This window comes from Corvus brachyrhynchos, unplaced genomic scaffold, assembly GCF_000691975.1.
Source record: "Corvus brachyrhynchos isolate BGI_N302 unplaced genomic scaffold, ASM69197v1 scaffold409, whole genome shotgun sequence".
Taxonomy (NCBI): Eukaryota; Metazoa; Chordata; class Aves; order Passeriformes; family Corvidae; genus Corvus; species Corvus brachyrhynchos.
The window spans coordinates 1,058,443-1,074,044 of record NW_008246059.1 but is presented as its reverse complement, the minus strand read 5'-3'; the positions used below and the strand labels follow the sequence as shown (position 1 = coordinate 1,074,044).

Genomic DNA, 15,602 nt, shown 5'->3' with positions numbered 1-15,602 from the left:
TCGTGGGGAGCTGATCCGGGACAAAACTTGTCACACCAGCGTGGATTGTCTGTATTTATTTATTTATTTATTCATTCTATGCAGCGTGACAAATTGTTTAGCCTGGTATTGCTCAAGCTTTTAAAATAGTCTATCAGGAAAAAAGAACTAGTTTAGTCTGCTTGAAGCCTTTATGTAAGACTTAAAGTCTGTTTTTATTTTTTATGCTTCTGCTCTGTTCACACTCGCCTTGTCTTTCCAGGGCATGGTACAGGCAGGGTAGGCCTCCGGAACCTGTTGGTCTTAAGCTGCACCAGAGGAGGTTTAGGTTGGACATCAGGAAGAATTTCTTCACAAAAGGCTGATTGGACATTGGAATGGGCTGGGCAGGAAGGTGGTGGAGTCACTGTCCCTGGAGGTGTTTGAGGAAAGACTGGCCATGGCACTTAGTGCCATGGTCTAGTTGACAGGGTGGTGTTGATAGGTTGGACCTGATGATCTCAAGAGTCTTTTCCTACCTAATTGATTGTGTGGTTCTGGGGTGAGACCGGAGGCGTAGTTCTATTGATACTGAGAATTCAGTATTAGGGCTCTGATTGCAGGTTGAACTGCTGTGGCCTCTTATGGCAGGTGTCAGCCCACTGCTGACTTGCTCCACCGGTTCAGCTGTGTGCAGAAGGTGTTCACGTGTTAGTCATTAGGTATTTTCTGCCCTTCTGCAGCTGGCTTAAACATATAAATCCAGGACAAAATGCCTGTTGTCTGCTCTGATCTCTCAAAATGCACTCATGTGCCCTTGCCTTGCCTGGAACAAGTCTGTCTTGCCACGTGATCCACAAGAGCACAGATCTGCTGAGAACCACAGCCTGACACGTACAGCTCCTGATTCTGGGTATTCTGTGGGAGATCCCAAATGTGTGGTTGCTTATCCCACTAAGCAGTTTCATGTTACTTTGTAAACACACTGGGGCTGGTGACTATGCCTTATTTCAGCCTAACAAAGCTATTTTCTTTTGATTTATTTTACAGACAGAAGGAAAAAGATGTAATTTAGTCCCAAAGTGCAGTTTGGCTGTAGCCTACCACAGGAGCGTCTTCCTCACTAACTACAGGCCTCAGCCAAGTGAGCAATAGTGTATATGGTGTCACTGCAATTTTGGGGCCAGTACCACCCTAGGAAATGTTTCTGGTCACCTTAGGGAGAAGGCTGTTGTATGTCCTTATATTCTAATTAATTTTATTTACAGGGAAAAGCTTTTTAACCTTTCAATCCTTATCAACAAGGCATTTATGCTGGAAGTACTTTTTCTAGTGGCAGTGGTTGTCTAAAGTGTTGTGAGTGAATTAAAATCAAATCGATGAATTACACTGTGTTTCCCTGGGCAAGCAGAACTCCTGAGGTTTGTTGTGCGTTGTTGTACTGCATTTGAACCGAGAGCAGCAGGCAGTTTAACAAAAGTTCATGAATGTTAACATTTGAGGCGTGTAAGCATCATTTTCTGAAATTCATAATAACAAGTATGTTACCCTACATGGGAAGAGTTTTACCTCTGGTTGACTGCAACTACGTGACTTGTGCTGCTACAGCATGCTTTGGATATGTCTTTTTTATTGACATAGTTGACTGGAAGTTATTCTGCATCTCAGTCTTGATCACTTGTGGATTAGTGTTATTTTAGTTACTGATATTCAGATCCAAGGACAGAGGTAAAATCACCTTCCTAAGAAGCTGAAGTTGAGTGCGGTGTTTTCACTTGCCTGAGGAGAGTGGTTTGTAGGCCAGACAGGGCTGCTGCTCAGAGGGATCTTGAGGGGATGGAGAAATGGGCTGATAGAAACCTCAGAAGTTCCAGCAGAGGCAGTAAGAAAGCCCTGCACCTAGAACAGGTTGGGAAGACTTGATGGAGAGCAGCCTTACAGAAAAGGATCCGTGTGTTGTGGTGGACCACATGCTGGTTAGAGGGCTGGAGCACGTGATACTCAAGGAGAAACGGGTGGGTTTGTTCAGCCTTAAGAGAAGGTGAAGGAAGGGGAGATCTTAGTGTTGTGGGTAGAAGCTGTAGAGCTAGGCTGCTCTTGGAGGTGCATGACAGTGGGATGAGGAGCAGTAGACACAAGCTGGTTTGGCTACAAGGAAGGTCTTTGTTTTGTTTGTTTTTAACCTGTACAATAGTCAAACACTGAAGGAGGGGTCTAGTGAGTGTGAGGAGTGTCCATCCATGGAGGTGTTAGAACTTGACTGGACAAGGGCCCATGCAATGACATCTAATTCAGCTTGTACTGGATGGCACATGAAAATCCTGCCATCCTAAACTGTCCTGTTACTTTGTGATTACTGAAAGAACAGGCATTCTTACTTCAGAAATTAACTGTTTAAATTATGCTTAGGAGAACACAAGTCAAATAAAGTATGCAAGGTTTCCTTGAAATTGCATTGGCTACAAGCAGAAACGCATAATGTTAATTTATTTTATTTAATGTTAATATTATATGAACTTAAAAAAAAGTAAGACACTGCATTGATAATTTATGTCTTAGAATTTTTGTTGCAGAAGCTACTATACTATTTGAGAGAAAATTAAGCAGGAGACCTGATGAGAATGTAGAGTTCTTATATTTCTTTCTTAGTTTTTCAAACTTGCTGCACAGTGAATTTTAGGCAGCAGTGTCTTTAAGAAATTGGTAGACACTGTCATGGAAGTTCCTTTACTGTCTGAGAATTCTTAACGAGAAGAAAATGACTACCCAGAGCCCTGCATGCAGCCAAATATTCAAAATTCAGATAATCTACCCAAGGCACATGACCATTGTTTACATTAACTCTTTTCACAGTGCTCCAGATTGTAAATCATCTAAACTGTCGGTTTTGGCTCTCATCAATCTCTAGATGTCATGAAAGGTTAAGGACAAAGTTATGGTGAATTTAGCTTAGTCTCTGCTGCATTTCTTCTAAGACAGAATGGGCTGTGTGTTTCTGTGAGTTCATGTTGTGTTATATGTTTGAAGAATTTGTGTCATCGCTTCTTCAAGATGATTCAGTATGAAAGAAAAGCATGACATGGCTTTAAACATCTTTAAAGAACCAATTTTTAATTACTTCTAGCTCATAAACTCATGGATTAGTGTATAATCTGTCACAAAATTAAATGTGTATTTGAAGAGGAAGTACTGCAGTTTGGAGTATGATGCTTTTTATCTTCTGGACATTATTAAAAAAAAATCAGTTCTAGACTCTGAATAGAGGTCAGCTGTGATATATGAGTGCCTCTTTCCAAAGTTATGGACTGTAGTGACCAAGGTATAATAGAATGTATTTTTTACCATCTTGCATTTAAACTGCTGTTTTTAGAATGATCAAAAGAGTAAATCAGTATAAAAGGATTAAAGTTCTTTTTGCAACCTGAAAAACGTGAAGTCACCTTCCCACTGCATGTTTATTTGAAGGTTTGTTTGAAGGACTGTTAATATTAAATGCCTTAGGTTAGGAGGGGATTTGTAAGACTGCTTGGTAGTATGTTATAATTTGGAGTGGGGATAATTTAGCAAAGACTGCAAAGTCAGTTGATGAAATAATTTCCTTCTGAGGTTCTGGAAAAAAAAAAGATGTGTCATTGAAACATTAAAGATTGACTTCCCCTAACTTGATCTACTCTGAGTAAACATTCAGTTTTCCATAGTTTTCAGTTTCTTTGTTGGGTGGGATAGATACAGGAGGAGAGTCTTCTGTTAGCATTCCGTTCTTCCGAAAAATGCAGCATTGTTTTATTTGCAACTGTCTTCCTCCCTATACCAGAAGTGCTCTCCCTTTCTTGCTGGAAGATGCTTCCACACTTGACTCCTTTGAGTTTGGAGCAGGTTTGTATGTGTGCTCTCTGCAGCCTGCATGAGAGGCCTGGGGCTGAACACTGAGCCGTTCAAAGACCCAGTGCCATCAACTGGTGTCTGCCCTCATGTTCTCTCTGCCTGCAGGAATCACAGGTCTCAGAAAAACATCAACACCCTCCCTCTGCATTTTCACACCATAGGTAGATGTGAGAAAAGTAATGTCTAGTTTCACTGTTGATAATATGTGTGACTGTGGGAAAAACAGGAATGTTTTTTAAGCTGTTACATTCTGCTGTGCCTCACCTGTACCAGGAGGATTATGCTGGGTTAATTACTTTAAATCAGTGTAGTTACTGAGAGAGGAAAATCAGGGAAAGCTTGCTGATACAGTTGCTGATGTAGTTCAGGTACTTCCATATAACCAAGTTAGCAAATATCTTTTTACTGACACTTGTGACAAAACTTTCTCATAGATGTCTTCTTTCCCCTTGTGTGCATTCAGCATAATGGAATTTATTTAGGTTACTCCTATGCTCTGTAGATAAATGCTATTACATACAATACTACACATCTCTCTTTTAGAGAAGTGAAACTCAAAAATTATGTTTTATGCTATGCAGGGAACAGAATTCAGGCTCTTTATGTACCCACTGGTCCTGCAAATACTTCAGCAGCCTTTTTATACCCCTTGCTAGGTGATGCCTTAGTCATTTTCAGTAGGGGGCATACACAATTTGGAGTGCAAATCTTGATTCAGGAACTCTTAACACTTCCAGGAAATGGAATTCCAAAATTAATTTTATTCTGGTGTCTTTTCAGGACATGATTTACAATTTTTAAGATGATTCTGAATGTGAATTGGCAAAACATGAACTCTGATCAATCGAAGCATCTAATTGGAAGTTTTTTTCAAATCTTTTCATGTATCATTATGCTGCAAAGCATGTTTGCCTCTGCCTTAATTACTTTGCTGGTTTTTTTCTTGTTAGTGTTAAGTTTTATGAAAAATGATCCCCAAAGCCTGCAAATAAATAGAGATAATACAATTAAATGCAAATATCCAGATATTAAGTATTAATACTGCTTAATTGTGGTTTTGGGGGATGTGTGATCATTAGAAAGACTGATTTATTTTATTTTGATTTCTTTAAAAAGTGATTCAAGTTTACTCCTTCTTGTTGAATTTTCCTTTGTTTTTAGGGGTTTTTACCTTGGTGAAGGTATATTGGGCAACTGTTGACTTGAAAGCTGCTTTTAGGATGTCTGAAGATGAAGAAAAAGTTAAAATCCGCCGAATTGAACCTGCAATTCAGAAATTCATTAAAGTGGCAATTCCAACAGATTTGGAAAGGTTAAGAAAACACCAAATAAATATTGAGAAGGTTAGTGTTCACTTTTTACTAATGTAGTTCTTTTTACACTATAGAAGCAGTCACACTGAAAGATTATGTAGAGTTTTTGATGAGAAGTTGATGACAAAGTGCTTTAATTCAAATTTGGCTAAAGACGAATGTTCTATATTGTCGTGTAATTGTGTGCACAACGGCCTTTACATTTGTAGTAAACATTGTTAGCAATAGTTTGGTTGAAATACTTGCATGATAATTTGCATTTTGTATCTTTTACATGCATTTTAGCTATAATGAATGTGTTACAGTACTTTTGTGAGCTGTCATGATTTTCTCTTAAATATTTTCTCTAAAATTAACTTTCAGCCATGTAAGCCAAACATCCCTAGAGGTAAAAGGATAATTTTATAGAATCTGATCCTGTTTATTTTACAGGCTACTTTTAAACAAAAATCACTAATTATGTCCAATTGCTTAGAGGAGCAACATTATTTACTTATGATGAAGCCAATATCTCTAACCTCATTTCATGAATATTGATTTAAACCTTAGGTTCCAGAGATAGTCCAAACAATTAATCTCCTAAATCACTGTTTGAAGAAACTATAAAATCAATATATAATGAAATTTGACCTTGAATACACCTTTTCAGAGGAAGTGGCTACCATCAATTCATCATCATTGCTTCTCAACTGTTTGAGAGTCCAACTTTCTGTATGACAGTTTTGGAAAACTTAAAAGCTATATCCTTAGGAAATGAGTTCTCTGTGCTTTTTCTTTCTTTCCATGTTTTCCCCATGAAAATTCTTGTTTTCTAAAGCACATTCCATGGATTGGATGGCCTTTCACTCCAAGAGGGAATAAAATGCATGTGTATCCAAAAGAGTTACAGCTGTCTGTAAGTCTCTATTAGATAACAGCAATTGACTTGGTAGTACAGGAAGGTGGAGATTTTGTTTGGCTTACTGCCCTAAGCTTTGTTGGTGATATGCAACAATCCTTTCAAAGTGCCAAAGGATGTTGTGTGAAACACTTTTTGCCTTTGGCTGGGGACCATTGTTGTGGTGGGAAGATCCATAAAGGTGACACAAAACGAGAAATGAAGGTATCTGGGTCTTACTGCAGTCTTATCTGAGTGTAGATGTTTGAATAAGACATTTATTGAAGAGCTTTTAGCAGGAGGTATTATGACAAACTCTTGAGTTCTCTTCATGTCCACTGGCTGCTTTCAAGGAGAGATGGAAGGGATCCAAAGCAAAAGTATCAAAGTTTCTTTCTAAAGAGAGCTCTCTAGAGAATGGACTCGGAGCAAAAAAGATTGAGTGTTTAAGGTAACCTAATGTTTTATATTTCTGTTGTGGACTACAAACTATCTGGCTATAGCACAATTATGATTTAATACCACAGAAATATGGAACTATAGAGTGATTTGGGTTGGAAGAGAAGCTTTAAAGATCATCTAGTCCAACCCGCCTGCCATGGGGTGGGAACACATTCCATTACATCAGGTTGCTCAAAGCCCCACCCAACCTAGGCTTGAACACTTCCCGGGCTGGGGCATCCAGAACTTCTCTGGACAGCCTGTTCTAGTGCCACACCACCCTCATTATAAAAAAAATTTCTTACGACCAATCTCAACTTCTCCTCTAAATGTTTAAAAGCATTGCCCCTTATGCTGCCACTGCAGGCTTTAGTAAAAAGTCTTCGTCTTTCTCTTAAGCCCTCTTTATTTATGGAAAGGCTGCAGTAGGGTCTCTCAAGAGCCTACTCTTCTCCAAGCTCAACAATCCCAACTTTCTCAGCCTTTCTTCACAGGAGAGCTGTTGAGCCCTTGGACCATTTTTGTGGCTCTCCTGTGGACCTGATATAACAGGTTAGGATTCCATAGATGTTTTTACTTCATGGACCTGCCTTAATTTTACATGTATTTGTTCATAGAATGTTAAGGGGTTGGAATGAACCTTAGAGATCATCTAGTCCCAAACCCCCTCCCATGGGCAGGAGCGCCTTCCAGCAGGCTCAAGGCCTTATCCAAACTGGCTTTGAATACTGCCAGGGATGGGGCATCCACTGCCTCCCTGGGCAACCTGTTCCAGTGTCTCACCACCCTCACAATAAAGAATTTCTTCCTAATCTGTAACCTAAATTTCCCCTCTTTCAATTTGTACCCCTTGCTCCTTGTCCTATCACTACAAATCCTGATGAAGAGTCCCTCTCTGTTTTCCTGGTAGGCCCCCTTCAGATACTGGAAGGTTGCAATGACGTGTCAGTGCAACCTCCTCTTCTCCAGGCTGAACAGCCCCAGCTTCCACAATAAATAATGTCAATACTATCTCTTCTCAAGCTTTCCTATCCTTGAGGCCCCCAGGGTGAACATTGTCCAGGAGAGTGGCCTACTTTGTGTATGCATGACAAAGAGAAGTCAACAAGGAGGAATTCTCTGACCACGTGTCATTGCTCTGGGTGTGCTAAGTCATTGGATTCTTTGGGCTCGTCACTAGCATATTTGGAATTTTGAAGCAAAGTAATAAAACCTCTAAATATATAAAGCTGATGAATGTGCTGAGCATTTCTAGTAGAAATTATGAAGAGCAGTCAAAGTTTCCTGAGAAATTTTTTGTCACAGGATTTTTTATCATTAGTTATTTGGACAGTGTATTACAGTCAGTTGAAATTAAATAGGTGGTTTTTCCCTAAACCCCTGAGAAATTCCTTTTTCAGTACTCTTTCAGGGATGACTAAATTGGAAGATCTACTGTTGATACAGGACTTCTTGACCTTTTTTTTTTTAAAGAACATTGGCAGCAATTTTAATGGCATAGCAATTTATTCAGAGGTTGTTGTTATTCTGTTTATAGAGGAATGATGTTAATCTAACTTTGTTGAACACTAAACCTCTTATCTTCTATAGAACTACAAAGTCCTAACATGAAAGAACTTTTTGCTCTGAAAATAAGCAGTAACTTCAGATTTCTCATTGTATTTTAGGAAGCTGAGTAACTTGTGATCTTTATTGCTGTGGCATCTAAAATTATGAAAATAATTATGGAAAGATAGAGGCTGTGAAGAAAGGTTTTTATTGGTAGCAAAGCATATTAAGAAATTGAGGAATTAAACTTTACATTAAAATACCTTACAAATCATGGTAAATATTTTACCTTGTTATCTAAACAATTAAAAAAATATTCTAGTATTGTCTAATATTGTAAATGCATTCTTTGATAGCACACATTCCAGGAATCACTGCTTCTACTTCTATTATTTTACTATCCTTTTTATGCTAAAGTCTCTACATTATTTGTGTCAACTGCCTATAGGAGAGACCGATTTATTTTAATGATGAAAAGGTTGATATGTGATAATAGGCAGTTCTTTTGCCAAACTTGCTCTCTGCTAATGTAATAGTCTGGTCTGTGGGCAGTACTGTATGAATAGTTGCCCACTGAAGTTAGTGGGGCCTCATGAAGGTGCCAGATCTGGCCTGTTGGCTCTTGTAGCTGTGTTTGTAGCTATGTAGAAATGTTGAGTGTAAATGTAGACAGTAGCATTGTGTAATGAATGCCATTTTCTGTGTCAATAGTACCAGATACCTCATTGTCCTATATGACCAGTACTGCTTATTCACAATTCCATTCTTTTCTCCTTCTTCTGCCACTTGTTCTACTGCCAAGTGAATTATGCCACAGCAGTGTCAGGATGCAATATCACTTGGATGTTAAAAACTGATGCTGAAACCCTGGTTGTCTGTACTTCAGTAAAATATACTGTACAAATTTTTTCACAAAATACATTGCTATTTACCTCTCTAATTTTGCAGTGGAATTGTTTATGACTGGACTTCTTTACTGTCAGTTTTGGAAAACTAGTGATCATTTACCAAAGGTGGCTTTTTTTCTGCATAGCCAGTTGGTAAAAATAGCAATTCTAAGGAGTCATTTTCCTCTGTTTTAGTATCAGAGATGCAGGCTCTGGGACAGATTGCACGAAGAGCACATCAATGCAGGCCGAACAGTTCAGGTAAGGATATGAAAATGGCTGTGCTACTGATGGGGTTAAATTACATACGTAGTTCTGGTTACCTCAGGGATGGACCTTCAGAGAGACATATATTTGACAGGTGGGTTTGACAAGCACACAGTTTTGCTTTACTTCATCTGAAAGGTAGGAATTTCCTGATTGTGTCCTATGAGGCAAATACAGTCAGAAATGTTTCCATGTTCTTGAAGAAGCAAAAGTTTGGAGACTGTGATCTTTTGCAAACTATCCTCTTACATTGTTAAATTAGAAGACAGCTATTGCAATAAGGGATACTGCTAATTTTAAAGCATGATTTCAGACATAGAGAACATCTGGACTACTAGTTTGGTGATCACATCTGTTGTTACGTGCACGATATTGTCAAGGGAGGAAATACCGGCACATTTGTCAACACGGGCATCATCTCAGTGACTTCATGCATAGTCATCCATAACTCAGCACACTGGGAATCTTACACTGTTTCTAAAAATACCTATGTCTTGATGAAAATGATGCAAGAAGCTCAGCCAGACATCAGCTAAATCGCACACAGCCAAAGAACATTATCAGTACAGAAGAACACAGTGACCAGATCTGCAGCACTAAGTTTGCTGAGGCAGGTACAGCATCTAGTGGCTGGAACAGCTGCACTGCCAGTATTCTGGGGACAGACGTGTGTTCGCCAGGAGAGGCATCTTGTGTTCGTTTCATAAATGTTGTTCAGAGGTGGGACCTGTCTTTGCTACTGTAAGTGACCTACACTGCATGTAGACAACCAGGATTTGCCTGCACAGGTGTCACAGTCCTAAACCAATGCATCTCGCAGCAGTTCTAATGCTGTAAATTCCCATCTTTGTTTCAGTGTCTTACTGACACTTGTGGGAAATTAGACCAGACTAAAAATGACAAAAACACAAAAGCGGCTCGCCTCAGAAAGAAGAACTTAATCCTGATTGAACAATGGAATTAGATGGTAGGGAGAGCTGGAGATATGTATCTTTTTTGAGGAATGGAAGGTGTTAATGAGCTTTCTATTTAGTGTAGATGATATGAAGTTACATGTGAAATCCTGTTGATTTTTCTGCTAATTGGAGATTTGAGTGTTTATTTTGATTTTCCACCAAGTACTTTTGAAATTTGAATACAAGTTTATTCTTCATATTCAAAGAGTCTTCCTAAGGTGGAAATTCTATTAAAACAATGGCCTTTTAACAGGTATGGTGTAGTAAGCCTGTGTTTTCTTATGTCTGTTCTCTAATCTGTTTTCACATCTGAGTTGTGGGAAAAGCTTCTCTTGTAACTTTAAATTATCAGTATAATTTCTTTAGCAAGACAAAAATCTATCAATAATTAGAGAAAAAAAAGTTGAAGATGTTCTTTTTAGATATTTTAAGTGCTTTAATAAGAAAACTGTTTATATGTCTCTAGAAACATTTATATTTGTCTGGAATCTAAAGATTGCTGTTTTCACTCTCTGTCAAAATAAATTTTCTTACATTTTATTTAATGCTTATTGCTTCTAGCTCTGGGTACAGATCTAGATGCATTAAAGTGGTTCACATTCTGATACCCAGAGAGCAGAAAAAGTATCTGGGTGCATGAAAGAAGAGCAGACTGGCTCTTTGTTTTAATTAAATAGTTAGAAGTCTGGAGTACTTGATAATAAATTATATGACATGTAGAATGTGTTTGCTGTAAGCTGTTTAAATGTTTACCAATGGACTTGTGATCTGTTTGTTTGCGAAGAAATCAGATTAATTATTGTGATACCAAATGTTCTCTGCAAGCACACACTTTGCTCTCAAAATTAGATGTTGTAAAAATACATTAGGAATCCCTAAGTCAATATTGACCCAAGGCATCCGCCACAGGTTTTAGACAAATATATGCACAGCCATTCTACATTTAATCCATGTGCACATAATTAGCCATTTTTCTGAATTTTCAGTTTACCCAGAATAATTACTTCTGTTGTACTTTTGATGATGGTCAAAATTATAATAGAAGTATAGATGAGCGTACATGTGTTGCTCTGCTTTCGGGTGACTGGGTGCCACTTTAAAAACTTCTATAAAGTAAAGTGAAGAAAACAGATAAATCTATGCACAGAGTGTGAAGAGACACCTTCAAAAATACTGAGAAAATAACTCTTGTATATCATGTATTAGTTTTTCTGAATGTGCTCTTGTATATTTTCATTTTTAGGGACAGTCCATGGACTTCTTAAAATGTTAGGGCCTGAATGAATTTGCAGTTTTCTAGGCTTTGCCCACATACATGCTGACTGTACCACACAATTAGTTAATTATTGCAAGGTTTAAGCTAATTTCAATGAAATGGCAGTATTTTGTTGTAACATCTAAGGACTGCCCTGATCATTCCTGTGGTGAGAGGAAAGGAAATGCTGCAATTACTAGAGAGGAAATAAGACATTAAACCAAAAAAAAAAAAAAAAAAAGGAAAAATGCAGTGGATGAACAGTCTGGCTGTCCTGGGGTGATGTTGTGAAGCTGCTTTACTCCTTACCCGTCCGCTCAATGCCCAAGGACGCTGTGCCTTTAGGATGGGCCCGGGGGCGGGGCCAGAGCCGCGGGACCCAAGTGCAGGGCGGCTGAACGGCTCAGCCCAAGGGCTCCAGGGCCTGGGCAGGGCGCGGGAGGGAGTGCGCCGGGAGCGCTGTGCTGCTTTTTGGGGTTCCTTTGTGTTCCAGCTAGCTGGGAAAAGGCTCTGTTGGGTTTTCTCGTTCTTTTTTCCCTTCCCTTCCCTTCCCCTTGCCTCAGTGCCTCCCTTCCCTCTTCGCTGGTCCAGGGAGCCTGCGGGGGCGAGCCCGCGAGGTGGCCCTGGCTGGTCCAAGCCCAGGTGTCTGTTCCCTCTCCAGGAATTTGTTGTATTTTGAGGGGGTTTTTTTAATCCTGTTCTACCCTGTTTTGTTTGGGTGTTAATAAACAGTTTGGTTTTTTCCACTCTCCCTTGCTGTGACCCACTTGTCTTACTGGTGGGTCTTACTCCTTTCCCCTGCAGAGGAGACACTCCGGAGTGTTTCTTCCTGACGTTTTGACTCCAAAACTGAGACACTGGCTTTAGTGTGTATTCAGCCCATGAAAAGAGACTCTGTTGTGCAAAACACGTTTAGGCAGGTATGGTCTCTCCACTGTATTGCTCTAACATGGAAAGCTGCTTGAAAAATGTTAATCTGTTTCTTTTTTTTTTTTTTCACTTTTATGGTTTCTAGTTCAGCTGAAAATGGTTTACAAGTAAAAGATTGTTTCTGATCAGCTCTTTTTTTGCATAAATCTTCAAAGTTCAGTTGTATGGCTCAGGTCTTCTGTGACATCTCTAAAATGATCTTCAGGTTAGGTACCTCTGGCATACGGTGTAGATATGCTGTGAGGGCATGAGGAGTAGTGCAGAGAACTTTATTTCTGCAGGAGATTGTTTCTGTTATCAGCTCATTACTGTGGCCATCTGCAGGGTAGAGAGATCCTTAAACTCAGAGTTCCTTTGACCTAGGCCGAGAATTTTGTAAGACTTGAGGGACACAGAGTAGAAGTGAACTGACTGTGTGGTAGTGATCAAAAAAAGCCAAATAACTTAGGATATATAAATGGGAGAGCAGTCAGTGTGGTTTCTCCTGCAATCTCTTTGATCAGCAGTAGTAGGATCCCAGGCAGAATAGTCAGTCCAGTTTGGGCACCACGCTTCTACGGAAGGCATGAAGTGAATAGGGAGAGACCAGTGAATGCAGTCAGAAACTGAGAAAACAAGACTTCTTGTAAAGATCAACAAATTAGTTATTTTGCCCAAAGAACACCTGACAGCATTGTGCTGTCTGTCTGCAAACAGGGAGAGAATGGCTGCAAGGAGGATAGGGCTTGTTTTTTCCTGTTTTGAACAGAGAGGATTAGAAATACTTGGTTTAAACTGAGGCCAGGGAGATTTCTGCTAGACATAAGGAAGTGCTAGAGAATAATGAATTCTGGCAGTATGGCATGTAGGACGTTGTAGCTCTTCATGAAGAAATAATATAGGGACAGCAGATCATGCATTGAAGGGATAACTTCCCAAGGTTTTCACCAGTTTTATTTTCCTACAGTTTTTGTGAGAAAGCCATTTGAAACAAAGATTGTTGTTTGGTTTTGGAAGTCAATGGACCAAAATTGCAATTATTATAAAGAGAAATTCCATGTCTTTTGGGTTGAATTTGGAGAGTTCAAAACTCAGGGGTTCCCACAAATGAAAAGAGAATTTTGTATTACCTTCCTCGCTAAATAAGCTTGGTTTTAAAAGTGCATACAGTTGGGATGAGAGCAATACACTTTTATGCTCTACCTAGAAATTAAACTGTGGCATTAAAATTATTATGAAAAGAAGTCACAGTCATTTGCATATCCATAACATTTATAATGTTACACCCTGGTGAGCTCCTGGGATGTCTCTCCTCGCAGCAGGGCTGAACTTTCTTGCTAGGCTGAATCCATTCACCTTCTGTTTAATTGACAGTACGTGGAACAAGAGTCCTCTCTTCAAAACCAAAAAGGAAGAGCTACTAAAATTAAATTTCACTAAATACGTTAATATCATCATCCAATTCCTCCATCTTCTTGCTCAGAAATATCTCTCTTTGATCAGCAGGGTAATCATGAACAGTGGAAGTGAGGAGCTGGTTTAGACATTTCTTAGGGTGAGCAGTTCATACTTCTTGAAGCTTCTGTTCAGGATCTGTGCAAACTTCCATCAGCCAGTTGTGTTGTGTTGGTCCCTGCACAGGACTTGTAATTTGCCCTGGCAGCAGCTGCAGTGGTACTGATCCCAAGCAGAGCTATGTTTTAACTCAATTTCAACTGTGAAATTCTCCTTTTCCTTTACAAGAAGCTGCTGTGGAATCATTATTCTCTCATTGCAAACTCTGTTGTCACTGTTTCACAAGTTTTGTTTGATGCGTCTTTTATTGGTTTCTTGTCTCTATTGTGGCCAAATACAGGATAATAATAATTTTGTTTCCTGAAATAAAACAGCAGGATGAACCTTGGTTCCCTGCATTTAGTTCTCAGAAATCAGATAATTAAGTGTTATGTCTAGATAGTCCCATTTTGTTTCTTAAATGAAATTCCAAGATTCTATAAACCAAGAATTTTGGCACATGGTGCACTATGACATTCTCCTTTTTTCAGTACTTAGGGGCAGACCATGGGGGGAAGATACCAGGAAGAGCGAGGTAGGCTGAGATGAGAAATGTATGAGGAAAGTTACTGGCTACCATGTTTCTAATTCAACTCAGTGTTTTCCAAAGTTTTTCGTTTTTTCATCTCCCTTTTTTTAAATGGTCAATCAGTGGTTTTACCTGAGGTTAGTCTTGAATAATGCAGCCTAATTTGGCTAATAGTACTCTTAATTTAAGCATATAACATAATCTAATCTAATTTAAGTAATTTGACACATGATTTTAATGAATCAATAGTTCTTTCTTTGGAAGCTTGTGCAATGTTACTTCAACATGTTGTTGAATAATTTCCTTCCTTCTTCTGTAATTGTATTTTCTACTATTTTTTTCAGAAATATTAAAAGCAATTAATCCCACTAGTGTATATAAATAAAATTAGTTCCATCTAGTTCTTGCTTTTCCAGATAGGCAGTTTTGCCTTTCTAAGGCATTACCTGTACCTGGTTTGTATTCTGGAAGAAAACCTTTCTGTTTCTAACCACTCGTTGGTGTCAATCCATTCTCTTGTTCTGTTATGAGAATGTCTTGGGGTGACTTTATGATGTGTATCTCTTATCGCTGCTCTATGCCCAGAAATTGATTTTGTGCCTTTCTGTGCCTTTGAACTGAGCCTGAGAGGGGGGAAGAGGAAAAAAAAACAAGCAAACTTTTCAAAGCAGTTGTTCAAGGACACAGAGATAGATACAGACTCCTCTGCTTCTGCAGCAGCAAGAGCAGAGGAAGCACCCAGCTTGCTTTTCAGCCAGCTTTCAGCTCCTTTTCTCCAGAGGGAGATGGAGAGTTGAACTTTGTTTTCCTGGGATTTTGGGTTTTTTTCCCTTCTTCTCTTCTGGACTGTTTCAACATCAGAACACATCGGGAGAATTTTCCACCGAGGCCCCGGAGGTGGGCCTACACTGACCCAGCTCCAAGGAGGAGGAGAGAGACCACACCTACAGAAGGACTCTGAAATTTTCCCAAGTTCCTCTCCACAGCAAAAGGTTTTATTATTCAGCATTATTATCCTTTTCCTGTGTGTTTGTTAAATAAATAGGTTTTATCTCTTTCACTTTCCTCAGAGGAAAACTTTTTTTTCCCGAACCTGGTGGGGGAGGGATGGTTGTAACCTGCCTTCTATCAGAGGATATTTTCCTCCAAATTTGTCCAAACTGGCACAAATAATTAGTGGCACCCAAGGCGGGGCCCGTGAAGATTGTTGAGATGTGGTAGCG

General features: G+C 39.2%; 1 protein-coding gene across 1 annotated transcript in view; it reads left to right on the top strand.

The window, feature by feature from the left end:
* STX17 (syntaxin 17) overlaps nt 1-15,602 on the top strand; it is a 28,494-nt gene that overhangs the window by 880 nt on the left and 12,012 nt on the right. The window contains exons 2-3 of the mRNA XM_008642686.2: nt 5,005-5,186; nt 9,105-9,170. Of these exons, the coding sequence (XP_008640908.2) occupies nt 5,005-5,186; nt 9,105-9,170 (248 nt within the window). The remainder of the gene's footprint in view (nt 1-5,004; nt 5,187-9,104; nt 9,171-15,602) is intronic.